General features: G+C 41.0%; 1 protein-coding gene across 12 annotated transcripts in view; it reads left to right on the top strand.

The window, feature by feature from the left end:
• Nucleotides 1-13,629, top strand: part of AIG1 (androgen induced 1) — a 248,097-nt gene that overhangs the window by 230,388 nt on the left and 4,080 nt on the right. For 10 of the 12 annotated variants that reach the window (XM_045058128.1, XM_019831327.3, XM_045058131.1 and 7 more), the window contains one exon: nucleotides 10,757-10,920. In XM_045058128.1, the coding sequence (XP_044914063.1) occupies nucleotides 10,757-10,920 (164 nt within the window). Of the gene's footprint in view, nucleotides 1-10,756; nucleotides 10,921-11,549; nucleotides 11,880-13,629 lie in introns of those variants that run through there. The other 2 variants (XM_045058133.1, XM_045058130.1) reach the window with 1 other exon arrangement.

Consider the following 13,629-nt stretch of genomic DNA (forward strand, 5'->3'; position numbering starts at 1 on the left):
TTCATGGCAGGGATAACCAGAACATTAGAGTCCTGAAAATAAGAATCTATGAGAGGGAGAAGCACAAAATGTGCTAGGGAGTCATTAGAGATCATTTTTGCAAAATATGGAAAATTATGATTTTCTGATGTGGGATTGAGGGTGTTCCTCTTCCCCTTGCAGAGCTATAGTGGTTAAGTGCATGGACTTCTCACTATCACAGCCAATTCTGATGATTGCTCAGGCCGTAAGAGTCCCTTGCTGACCACACTCCCCACCTCCTTCTAGTAAGAACACATGTTTCCTACAATGTTCAATGTGTCAACTTGATGTTTGGCATCTGTATACTTTAAGAAGATCCAAATGATTAAAGTTAAGCAAAACCGGTCATGAAGTTTATTAAGGGAAATTCAAATTGAGCTCTCTCCGGGAAACATCACCATAAGACCAGGTAGGATGTAGAAAGCAAGACTCAAAGGAAACAATCACTTGAAACCAGTTTAGACATGTGCCAGGACATGTGTTGGAAGAAAATATTCTGAAGTAGCTTATTGGCCTGTCTGTGCGGATAAATTACTCTGATATTTGTGATCTAGAATCAGGAAGAAAACACATTCCCTGATTACCTCATTACAGGAATTCATTCTGGGAGGCATGCACAATTTGTGTTTTTCCCCAAGGATGGGTGGAGGGACTTACAACCTTGAAAATATCTTTGTGTGTGAGAAGTACAGAAAAAAATATTATATATTTCTGCATAAGGAGAAGCAGTGGGGAGATTTTGCTGCTTTGTTCTGTTTGCTTGTTTTTTCTTTTTTTAATCTAACCTAAGTTAACTGTGCTAATAACTTTATGTTATCTGCTGAGTACCTTTCTAAGATAGTAATGTTTATACACCTTTAACAGAGGGAAACTGAGGTTCTCAAAGTGAAATAATATTCAAGGTGACCTATTATGTGGATGAGCTGGAAGTTGATCCAGAGTATAGGAGGCACGGCTACGTAGTCAGGACCAGCTGATAATTGTGGAGCCCAGTGCAAAATAAAAATATGGAGCACCTTGTTCAAAAATGATTACAAATTTTAAGATAGGGAAGCAGAGCATTAAACCAAATGTGGGGCCCTTCTGAGCCCAGGGCCACATGTGACCGCCCAGGGTGCACAGTCGTAATGCTGGCCACTGGCCGCATGTATAGATACCTCCCAAGTAGGTAAATTTGGGCTAGCTCCAATGAGAAAATTGGAAAGACGCAGATAAATGATAAATTATGATTATGCCTTAAAAGATTATCTTGAATACTCTTTTAAACCCACAGTAAATGAACAGTTACATAATTATATCTGTGACTTCTAAAATTACTTCTGTAACCGAGCTAGAGAATATTTCAACACTGCCTCAGATGGGATCCCTCTAGGTGGTAATTGCCTATGAATTGATGCATTAATTCTCTAGCACTACTGCACATATCACCATGGAGAATGTTTTGAGACCTGTTTCCAGAGCCCCGTTCCCATCTAGGCAGGTATCCTTTGTCATATTCGCTGGAACCTACAGCCATTTCAGTGGGAACCCTGGCAGCCCTCTGCAACATGACCTCCTCAAGGGTGCACCTTTACGTCCTTACTGCTGCTCACCCCACCTGGCACATAGAAGGGATTCAAGAAGTGTTTGCTGAATAAATGAATGAGCACACAAACTCCAGAAAAATCCAGCAGAATCCTAGATTCTCAAAAATGTAGCAAGAACCAGTCTCCTTGCAATACTCAGGAGATGGTCCAAGCAGCCTTCAGAATTGCTCTAAATTGAGATGATTAGGTCTAAAAAAGAGGGCCGGGGTAAAGCCAGCATTTGAATCAAAACTTACAACTTCCCTTGACAAGTCCTTCAGAAGCATCAGGTTGGAGGTACCATCTGAGACAGACTGAGACCCACTGGGCAGGAAGCTGATGCAACGCGCATCCCGGATCTTGCCCCACCCTGGAGCACACACTCTCTGCCAGCCAAGCAGTGTAGTAAATTCTAGTAGACTAAATGCACATATGAGGCGACTCTTTCTTAAGAGGTAAGTCAGTGCCTCTGCTCAAGGAAGTGTTTATTACTTTCTCCCTGCAGTGGTTTCCCTCCCTTCGGGAGGAGTTGTAAAACCTGACCCCCGAGTTTTATAAGAGACTCAATCTTGTGTTAAAACTTCACCAAAACTGATTTATCTTACATTTTGCAGCATTTCAATATCTCACAGATTTTCTATAACTTTTATAGTCAGTGGGGAATAAAGAAAAAAATTTACACAGAGATTTCATACTTGGATCACTTTTTGGTTCTGAGCACATTAAAAGCTGGCCAGAGCCCTGTTCCCATCCATCCATTGCTTCCTATTCCTCAGAGCACTGGAGGAGGCTGGTGTACAGGCTGAGAGCCAGACTGCTGAAATGTGTATCCTTGCTTCTCCACTTACTGAACCTCTCGGGGCCCCGGTGTCCTCATCTACAAAATGGTAATAATATGACACCTCTCCAAAGAGTTGCTCATATAAAACATTTAATGTAGTGCCTATCATGAAGAGTTCAATGTTGCTAGCCATTAGCTGTTATTGCATGAGTCTGTGTCCTGTGAGTCTTATGAGCAATAGCCCAGCTGTCAAATAGCCTAGCTCCTTATCTAAATGTGACTAATAAAAGCGGTTTTTAAATCCTTTTAAAAATAAACTAATCTTAAGAATTGGAAGGTCATCAGTGGTAAGATAGGTACATGTGTCTCTTCAGGATAAATAAGGGTGACAGAATCAGAAAAGGGGAGGGTGATATGCCTTCTTCACTACAGCTCCTCAAGGGTTCCAGTGACCACCACAACTCATGACTGATGGGGGTAGGATGAAATTTTTCTATGTGGCATAAGAGCTACTGAGCTTAACAAGGTCAATTTTTCTTTACTTAACTATTTATCATTTATACCTGGCCAAAATCCAAAATAGATTTGAATGAGACACATACCACTTGGAACATGAAAGTTTCTTGCTTTTACTTTGTGGGAGGAAAGTCAGTTTTCTAATTAGTCTCAATTCTCAAATATATTGCGCTACTAGATGTTGTCTAGTTTTTCCTTTTCCCACTTGTCCCCTGCCTGCCAGACATTATACTTCTCTGTCTTCTTTCCCTGTCGCTAGCGCTTTTTTTTTTTTTTTTTTCCTTTTGGTCTGCTTTCTAGCCTCATTCTCCTCGAACTACCCCTTAGATCTTGATCTTTTCCAGGGCCCTCTCATGGATGCTTCATGCCTCATACTCTACCTGGGTGATCTCAATTTGTTCTGATAGCTCCAACCACCTTCTTTTGGCCAATGAACCCTCTATCTGTATTGCCACATCAGTCCTTTCTCTACAGTCCAAACCCATGTAAATGCCTTCAGGAAATCTCCTCTTGGATCTCTTACAGACACTTCAAATTCAACATGTCCAAACTGAACTCATCATCCCCTCAAACGGGCTCCCTTATGGCATTCCCTATCTCAGGAAATGGCAGCACTCTCCACCCAGTTAATCAAGCCAGGAATCTATGATTCATCCTTAGCTCATCTCACTTCCCTCACTGCCTAAATCCAATCAATCACCAAGTTCTCTTAATTCTATTTTCTAAATCATTGTCTTTCAAATTTATTTTACTGTGAGTAAAAGAAACATCTTTTGTATCATGACCCAGCCAGCATGCATTAGCCTGTGCGCACGCGCACGCGCACACACACACACACACACACACACAAAAGTGGAACACAAGTTTCACAAAGCGATTTTTATCATCACTTTATGCAAAGTTTTCTGACATTTCTACTATGTTTTCTTCTATTGTTGCTTTTTAAAATGCTAGTAACTAATGGGTTACTGGCAAATGTTTAGCAACCATCTCTTCTGGAGGCAAGGGAGGGGGAACCTGATGTGTAGCATTTGAGTCTGTGGTGTAAATATACCCACCATGGATGAATCTAAGCTACCAACCAAAGAGCTTGCAAACATCCCCGAAATCCAAAAACCAGCTCTCCTGACCATCTCCAGCATGCCACTGCTTATGACCTACAGTTTGATAGACACTGGTCTAAATATTTCTTGAATCTACCTGCTAATTTTCATTCCTAATGCTACCACTCCAATCTGGGCTACCACCATTTCTGATATCATTGGTTTCCAGGTCAACTGATATGTTTCACACTTAGTTATTACTGTTCAAGACTTCCTGTTGTCCCCAGGAGAATACAGTCTGTAATTCTTACCAGGGCTTAAAAAGCCACCTACAGTTTGGCATCTGCCTGCCCCCTCATGCCCTCTCTCCCTTGATCTCAACAAAAATGTTTTCTTCGTGACTATCTGGGAACTTTCCCTTGTTTTCAGGTCTTTGGATATGTATTCCATCTTTGTTCAACTCTCACTCATCCTTTCTATCACAGCTTAAATGCTACAAATTCATTCATTCACTCTCCCACTATGTGACAGACATTATGATAAGTGCTGGTGATACAGTAAGTAAAAACAGACACAGCCCCTCACCTCAAAGAATACTCTAGGCAGGGAGACATATTCAAATAAAGATATCATTCAAATGTAAGTGCTAATAAAAAAAGAGCTTAAAAATAGATTCAGTGCTCTCTATGAGCTAATCTGACCTAACCTAATAGATTGAGGAAAATTCTGCTAAGTGATGATTGATAAATTACATTGATTGAGCTAAGATATAAAGGAGAAGTATGTCTAAGGGATGGGAAACTAACAGCATAGGCAGAAGGAGGAACTTGTAAAAATTTACATGGCACAAAGGAATATGGTAAAATCAAGGAACCAAATGAAAATACGAGCCATGTATGAGAGGGAGTATGAGACAGGTAGAAGCCACTCTATGATGACCACTCTGGACTTCGTTAACAATTTAGGTCTTTAACAATAAAGCAGTGAGAGGCCATTGATGTATTTGAAGCAGGAATATAATGCATTCAGATTTCTGGCTCAAAACGATTACTCTGGCACTTGTGAGGATGGATCAGAAGGAGACAAAAGTAGATGTGGAGACAATTAGAAACTATTCCAGTACTCCAAACAGAGATGATCACAACACAAATTAAGATGCTGGTGATGGAGATGGAAAAAAAAATCAACACAGTGGAGAGATGTGTGTGTGAGATAACCTTGACAGGATAAGATAATGGGTTGAATATATGTGATGCAAAAGAGAGAGAAGCAGCAAAGATGACTCCCAGATTTGAGCTGCAAAACTGAATGAGTGGTAGTACCGTGTGCAGATAGAAGGAATGCCAGAGGAAGACCACATTTGAGGGAGAGCAGCATGACTTTGGCTTTAAATGTATGGATTTTGAGGTATGCTTAAGGTGTTTTAAGGACCGTTTGATAGACTTCTCTGGATCAGAGGAGAGCTCTGGATTAGGACACAGTTTTGTGAAATATCTACGTATGGGGTTATAGACATGAAGCAGTGGACATAAATGAATTCATTAACTGAGAATGCACACCATGAGAAGAAGACTTCAAAACCAAACTCTAAAGAAATTCAGCATTTCCTGGTTGGGTAGTGGAGGGTGAACTTACAAAGAGAACCAAGAAGAGTGACCAAAGAGACAAGAGGAAAACCAGGAGAAATTGATGTCAATGAGCTGCTTTGTTTTGGTAGAGTATCAAGACAAGAAGCCAGACTGTTGTGGGAGGAATGAGTTCAAAGTACAGATATGGAGTCAACGAGTGCAGACTCCCTGGAGAAATTTGCCTTTGAAGAGATCAAGAACAGTATTTACGAATTTGATGGAAACTTTTTGGTTGTGCTGTAACGAAAGACACCTGTGTAGCACAGCACTTAGATAGAAGGAATTAATAGATGTCATTTTTTTTAATTGCACATTAAAGTGAACTAAAATGGAGGTATTAATAAATAGATAGTCTCAGAAGTATCCTGATACTAGAACACCGGCATATCTGCATATGCACATGTGTGTACACACACACACATGCATCAAATTTTTAGGCTAAAATTAAAATTGGTGTCATTACCTTAAGAATAAGCTATTTGGGGGGCGCCTGGGTGGCTCAGTCGGTTAAGCGGCCGACTTCGGCTCAGGTCATGATCTCGCGGTCCGTGAGTTGGAGCCCCTCGTCGGGCTCTGTGCTGACAGCTCGGAGCCTGGAGCCTGTTTCAGATTCTGTGTCTCCCTCTCTCTGACCCTCCCCTGTTCATGCTCTGTCTCTCCCTGTCTCAAAAATAAATAAACGTTAAAAAAAAAAAATATTTGGGCACGAAGACAGGAAGGCTTTAGAACAAGATAGAAATTGAAAGTCAACCAAGAACCGGGAACTCTCCACAGATAGATGAGCAAGGCCATGAGTCATTTTTGTGCCGGAAATTGAGCCCTGATCTTATCAAGGAAACAAATGGCGAAAGCACAACTTGTCAGAACAAGTAGGTGCATCATTCACACGGATCCAGTGAAACCCACATAACACAACTTCTGTGTCTGAGGTGCAGTGAAGACAACGTTTGTTAAAAAGAAAACCCTCACTTCGTTTTGGAGACTATAGTAAAATCCTCATTTAGGGAACCAAGTCCATGAAGCAGAAAAGAAGTCAGTTCTGCATCATTCCTTTCCCAGGCTTGCTGGTTTTCCTGCACATTCTTTAGTCCAGTCTCAGCTTCTTTACCTGTAAAATGGGGATCGTACCTCATACAGTGGTTGAATAAGGTGGAGGAGATTACACACCATATCAAAGCACCACACTTAGAATGGCTTTCCACTCCCCTGCCCTGAGAATTTTACATTTCCACTGTTTTTGTTTGTTTGTTTGTTTGTTTGTTTGTTTGTTTTTTGGAACACAATCTCACTCTTTTGTTCACATACTGTCTGTAGCTACTTTTGCACTAAATGGCAGAATTGAGAGTTGTGACAGAGACCATATGGCCTCCAAACTGAGAATATTTACTATCTAGTTCTCTACAGAAAAGCTTTGCTGATGACCAAAGGCATAGAGATGGGGGAGGTGGGAGATTTTTTAAATTATTTTTTTAAAGTTATTGTCAAAGTGCCTGTCATATAGTAAAGGCTTATGTTGTTGTTTTTGCTATTTCTTTATTCAGTTATTAATTGAATAAATAAGTATTGAGTGCATCCTGTGTGCCAGACACTGTTCCAAGGGCCACAGAATCTAGCAATGAACATAACAGATAAAAATATCAAAATGCTTATGCTCATAGGACAGATGATAAACAGATAAGTAAAAATAAATACAGTAAATTAACTGGCTGGGGAGAAAAATAAAGAGATGGAGAATAGAAACATTGAGGACAAAGGTTGCAACTTTTAGATGCAGTGGCCTGGGAAGACCTAATTGAGAAGGTGTCCTTTGAGTGAAAACCAAAGGACAAAAGGGAACATTGGGCATACTGTAGGGGAGATAGGGGTAAGAAGTAATGTGCCAATCACAGGAACACATAAAATGTGCTCAATGTTCTTAAGGAAGGCCAGGGAATCAGTGTGGCCGGAGTGGAGTGAGCAAGAAGAAGAGGAAAAGTCAGAAAAGTGCCCACAAGCCTAGGTAGTTCCCTGAAGAACCACCTGGGGTCTCTGGCTTTTAGTCTAAGTGAGAGGGGAAGCAAGACTTTTGAGCAAAGTAGTGGCACAACCTGATTTACATGTAATCTAGATCAGTCTGGCTGCCCCAATGAGAATGGCCTACTGAACAGACAGTAGCAAGGGTAGAAACAAAGACATAGGAAGCTCTTGCAGTAGTTCCAGTGAGAGATGACGATGGCTTGAACCCAGATAGTAGTGGTGGCCATGGTGAGAAGTAGATGTCTTGGGTCTATTTGGAAAATAGAGCCAATGGGATCCAAGGATGGATTGGGTGTGGGTTGTGAGAAAAAGAAAAGTCAGAAATGACTCCACATTTCCTGCCCCAAACTACTGCTGCAATAATGTAGTAATCACTGATGTGAGAAGTGAAAGATGTGGAAGATGCATGTTCGCTATTAGATGGCGGGGAGACACATGCAGGAATTAGGATGCAGGGATGATGAGGACATCATGGAAGTGTTGGGTTGGAGGTGCATCCTCCCATGGAGATGTGTGGTGGGCACCTGAGTATCGAACTCTGGAAATCAGGGAGAGGTCAAGACTAGAAATGTAAATGTAGGAGTCATCTACAGATAGATGGGATATGGTTGTGGTTGTTATATCTCTTCAGTAGTATGAGATGGTTCCATTCAGACCAAAAGTACACTGCAAACAGTGTCTGAGGAGCAGAGGCCTGCATAAGACACATTACCAAAAGCTGCCAGTGAAAGGTTCATGCTACCAGAAGCAAGTAGAAAGCCAGGAACAGGTAGAAAAAATGCAACTAGCATTCATAATTTGAATTGCTGCTAATTTGCCTAATTAAGGAAACAGTTTCGCAGTGAGTCAGATTATAATTTTATAAGTTGGTTTGCAAAGTCAATTATAGCTTTATAGTATTACATTTTGGGGATATTGCACATTATCTCAATGGAAATTAATAAGCCACTTGATGAGCACACAACATTCCTTACACCAGTGAAGAAAAGATTAGGAAGAGAAAACTGCCTCTAATTTATGGACAAACACAGTATGATGCATCAGAATCCCATAGGGTAGTTCTAAAATTTTAATATCTGCTGATTCTCACAAATCCTTCAACCTTTTTAAGAAAGAAAACTCTTGACTTGCTTGGCTTCCTTTCTTGGTAAAAAGCCTTTAGTTTGAACAGTTATTCAAGCTGACCTGGATGCACCCAATGACCATTTCTTCCCACTAAGACCATGTTTCTCCACCTTTCTTTCCTTATTGAACACCCCACCAAGGGACCTTTCTAGGTAATTTTCGTTCCCAATCTCCAACCCATAAAAATGTTGTATTGTGGTAAAATATACACAACGTATTTATCCTTTTAACCATTTAGAATTGTACAACTCAGTGTCATTAAATACACTCACAATGTCATGTAACCATCACCACCATCTTTATCCAAAACATGTTCATTTTCTCCGACATAAACTCTGTACTGCTTATACCTTAATTCCCTATTCCCCACTCCCCCCAGTCCTCCCCCCTCTATTATACTTCCTGTCTCTGAATTTGCCTGTTCTAGTATCTCATATAGGTGGAATCATACACTATTTGTCCTTTTGCATCTGGCTTCTTTCACTTAGTATGTTTTCAAGGTCCATCATGTTGTAGCATGTATCATAGTGTCGTTCTTCTTCATGGCTGAAAAATATTACGTTGTATGGCTAGACCAGTCTTGTGTATCCATCCATCCTAGATGTACACCTGCACCGTTTCCACACCTTTTGGCTATTGTGAATGGTGCTGCTGTGAACATTGGGGTACAAATATCTGTTTCTGTTCCTGCTTTCAATTCAGTTCTTTTGGGTTTATACCGATGTGGACTAGCTGGGCCCATGAAATGTTAACACCACAGATATACTGTGTACCTGTTTATGTTCTGTGTATGTAAGTGTCTGTGCTTAACACATAAAAACAGTAAGATTTCTTCACCACCCTGTCAGAACCAATTTTCACCTCTTTGAGGGGGAGTGGTATCACCCTCACTGAGACAGCAAGCTCTAAGATAAATATCCCCAGGGTTCTCGCGTCAGTGCGGTAAATATATAGGTAATAGATACACAAGGTGCTTAACAGTGAGTGAAGCCGTGGGTGATAAGGAAGATGACCCCAAAACACATAAGTATCAAAAGTAATACTTATTCCTCCTGCAATAATATTATTTATATTATAATTAGTCTTCAAAATCGACAGCAGTTGATCAAGTGATGAACCCAAGAATGTTTCAGAAAATTGCTTTTTACAGTTGTGTCGAGACCAAACCAAGTGAGTAAAAATTCTAACTAAACTTTTGAAAACAGTGGGGATTAATGATGTTGTATTCCCACTGAACCTAAAATATCTCCGGAACACAAATAGAATGATTACAAGCAAGTATTACGTGCACTAGGGGAAAACAAGGAAAGAAACAAATACAGGAGCCAACAATCCAGGTGGTAGGAAGCCAAGTGCCGGTGAGGTTACAGGATGGCTCTGTCGGTATAGACACACTGCAGGTTACGCTGAGAACACTGCTGAGTACGCACTGGTATCTGGTTGGAAGGCAGTATGGAAGACACCTGCACATACTCGCCTAGGTTGGATTACAGTGTGGCTGCCTGATGCTATAGTGTCTCAGTATGTATATAAGAGTCTTGAGAGAAACACGTTTCAAATACCTGACCAGAACCCATCAAATGTCAGGAAAGACAAGGAGAAACCAAAGAACTGCCAGATTGGAGGAGACTAAGATGGGACTACCAAGTACACGTGGGACCCTGGACCAGAAAAAGGGCATTCGTGGGGAAATGGGAATTCCGAATAAAGTCTGCAGTCCAGTTAGAAATGTTGTACAAATGCGAATGGCTTCGCCTTAGTTAATTGTGCCATGGTTATACAAGTTAACATTCAGGGAAGCTGAGGTGAAGGGCTTACTGGAACTCTCTGTACCATATTTGCAACTCCTCTGTGAGTCTAAAATTGTTTTAGGATAAAAAATATAAGAAAACAAACAAACAACAACAAACTTCCTGGTAACTCCTGAGTGTCAGAAGCGAAGTTGTGACACACATTGCCCAAGAGTGGTGTGAGTGGAGGGTCCATATTCACAATAACAGGAGTTTGAAATCTGACATGAGAGGAACTCCTGTCTTTGTCTCCTTTCCAATTCTATTGCAGGGTGTGCTGGGTGCATCACGTAACTGGGATGTGGGTGTATCCTTTCCTGGAACACATTGGCCCAGGAGCCAGAATCATCTTCTTTGGGTCTACAACCATCTTAATGAACTTTTTGTACCTGCTGGGAGAAGTTCTGAACAGCTATATCTGGGATACACAGAGAAGTAAGTATTGTTTAGGGGAGCATAAAGCAGGAGAACTGCTGTCTAAAAGAGTGTGTGCAGACACTGAAGGAAAATTCCATTGTAGCCAAGGATCACTTATGAAGAGCTTCATTTTTATAACTACACAGTGTTAATTTAAGAGCCGCTGGCAGTTACCTGAAAGGTTTATTACTCACTTTGTCTTATTAGCTAGTAAAACATCCAAATCTCAGAGAAAAGAAGCATGTCTATAAAATTTTATAGGGAGAAATGTAGCGTTAACAACAACAACAAAAATTTAGGAAGTTCACTCTGATCAGAAAATACTGCTTTAGCTAAAGGGACCTCCCCCAATTAAATAGATAAAATATTAAATGTAACCAAATAGTCTCATTAAAAGCCACCCAGACCTCCACTTCTTACATCATCCCTTGTGTGGGTGCAGTAGCTTCAGAGAGGTCTCCCCCACTGTTCTGCTAGAACCCCAAGCAGCTCAGACTACCTGTGGCCACTGTGATTCACCAGTGACTGTCATATTCAAGGGCTGGAGGTGACAAAGAGGTACAGGCAGTAAAGGTAATAATAGTTCATTGCTGTAGAAACTCTCTTGACCTATGACTTGATTTATCTTTTGTTTCTGTTTACGGCAGCGCCTCTATCTTGGCAAGGCACGTAATCTTACCCAAGCTGTGCAAACCCCTGTCCAAAGCGTATGTAAGATAACATAACAAATGGGAAGGTGGAAAAAGCAACAGCACCGTATGTAGTGGTTTGAGTCCTGCATGAAAGTATTTCCAAAGGCAAAATGGTTTGGGAATTTTGGAGAGTTCTGGGCATCTCCGCCAATAGAATCACAACATTCTAGACATCACTCGCAAATGATCTCTGTTCCACAAACACTGAGCACCCTACGTTGTGCCAGACACTGTGCCAGGAACCGGATCTTATTAGACAAATAAAACACAGTCGTTGCACGGTTACCAAGTTGGACTTTTTTGTGTGCAGACCTTCTAAGATTGTGTGTCAAGGCATTGGCCAATGGTAAGTGGCCAGGAGGAATTTAAGGATTTCTTTTCTCGGCAGCTGGCTTCATTTTAATAAGTGGTCTATTAGAAAAAGTGTCAAAATGTTTCATTCAGTTCAGGCCACAGCTTGGGAAACAAGAAATTAATCTTTTAATAATTCCTTCTCTGTTTAATGGGAATAGTAATCTTTATTAGCTAACTTATGAAAGTATTTAGCTAACTTGCAGAAATATTTTGGGAACAAAATGTAAACATTTCTCAGCTTCTTGGGAGAAAGGCCATATTTAAATGTAGGCTAATATGCTTTCTATATGTTATTCAGGAAGTATTTATGACTCTTTCCCCTTGATTTAGCTTGATTCCAATGGTCATTTGGCCATTGTTCTGCTACTCCTAAGAGAAGATGGCCTGAAGACCAGGAAAGAGAAAAATCCGGTGTGGATTCATAGAATACTGTTCTTTAGCAGCTCTAAGTGAGAAGTTAAAAATGAATAGTGAAACTCAGGGTTTTTTTAATGATCTGTTCAATTTAATTTGGGCCATTCTCTTAAGTAAGGTTGACTCATATTCCACAACTCATTTTAGGTATGGAGATTAATTTTATCTACATGGGACCATCTAGTTAATTCCACAAAGGCAGATGTTTCATGTCAAGTGGACACATTTTTCTCATCTATGAGAAGGATTGCAAACTGATGGCCTCCCCCCAAATTTACTTGCCAAAAGTTTTGTTAGACCTACGTGGTGGGATTTTTCTTTTTGAACCAAAATTTAAAAATTGGGAGATTAGGGGCGCCTGGGTGGTGCAGTCGGTTAAGCGTCCGACTTCAGCCAGGTCACGATCTCGCGGTCCGTGAGTTCGAGCCCTGCGTCGGGCTCTGGGCTGATGGCTCAGAGCCTGGAGCCTGTTTCCGATTCTGTGTCTCCCTCTCTCTCTGCCCCTCCCCTGTTCATGCTCTGTCTCTCTCTGTCCCAAAAATAAACGTTAAAAAAAAAAAAATTGGGAGATTGTACATACAGGCCAGATTCACCAGCTTATCAGATACTTTTTTAAGATCTGGCAACACCAGGCCCACCAAGCCCACTTATGGCAACAATGGATCAGTTGCCCCCTTGAGCTGGCTCCTTAAGTGTTCCTAGTTTTCACCTGGCCACTTTGCTCCACTACATTAGCTGCCTGTTTCCATACATGGTTAAATTTGAAAGTGCTGATTAAAAGCAGTATGTGCCGTATGTGTATGTGTGTTTGCGTGTGTTGCAATGAACTGAATACAGTCGGGGAGAGTGTTAGAATCCTGAGTACATTTACTACATCCAAAACAAAATCCCCCAAGAAGCAGGGATATCACACGGAGCCCCCTTCCTTGTATCCATAATGATTTTTAATGGCTTCACTTCCTCCACTTGGTTATGCTATGTTGACTTCAACTTCGAGACAGAATCACATTATTACAGAATCATTGAACAGAAAAGGATATTAGAAACCCAGAAAAGCTGGCTTTTTTACTAAGAAGCAGCTGAGCCTGGAAATCCTAGGTGACCCACCAATGTAGGTGGTGGCAGAGCCAACACCTTCTGCATAATGTCCGGTCCAGTGTTACTTTTACTGAGCCATCAGATTGTCACCATTGGAAATCCAGACCCATGAGAGGCTAGAAACCTCACTAAGACCCATGGACCTAGTTTATAAAATAACAAAATAGAC

Source organism: Felis catus, chromosome B2 (assembly GCF_018350175.1).
Source record: "Felis catus isolate Fca126 chromosome B2, F.catus_Fca126_mat1.0, whole genome shotgun sequence".
Taxonomy (NCBI): Eukaryota; Metazoa; Chordata; class Mammalia; order Carnivora; family Felidae; genus Felis; species Felis catus.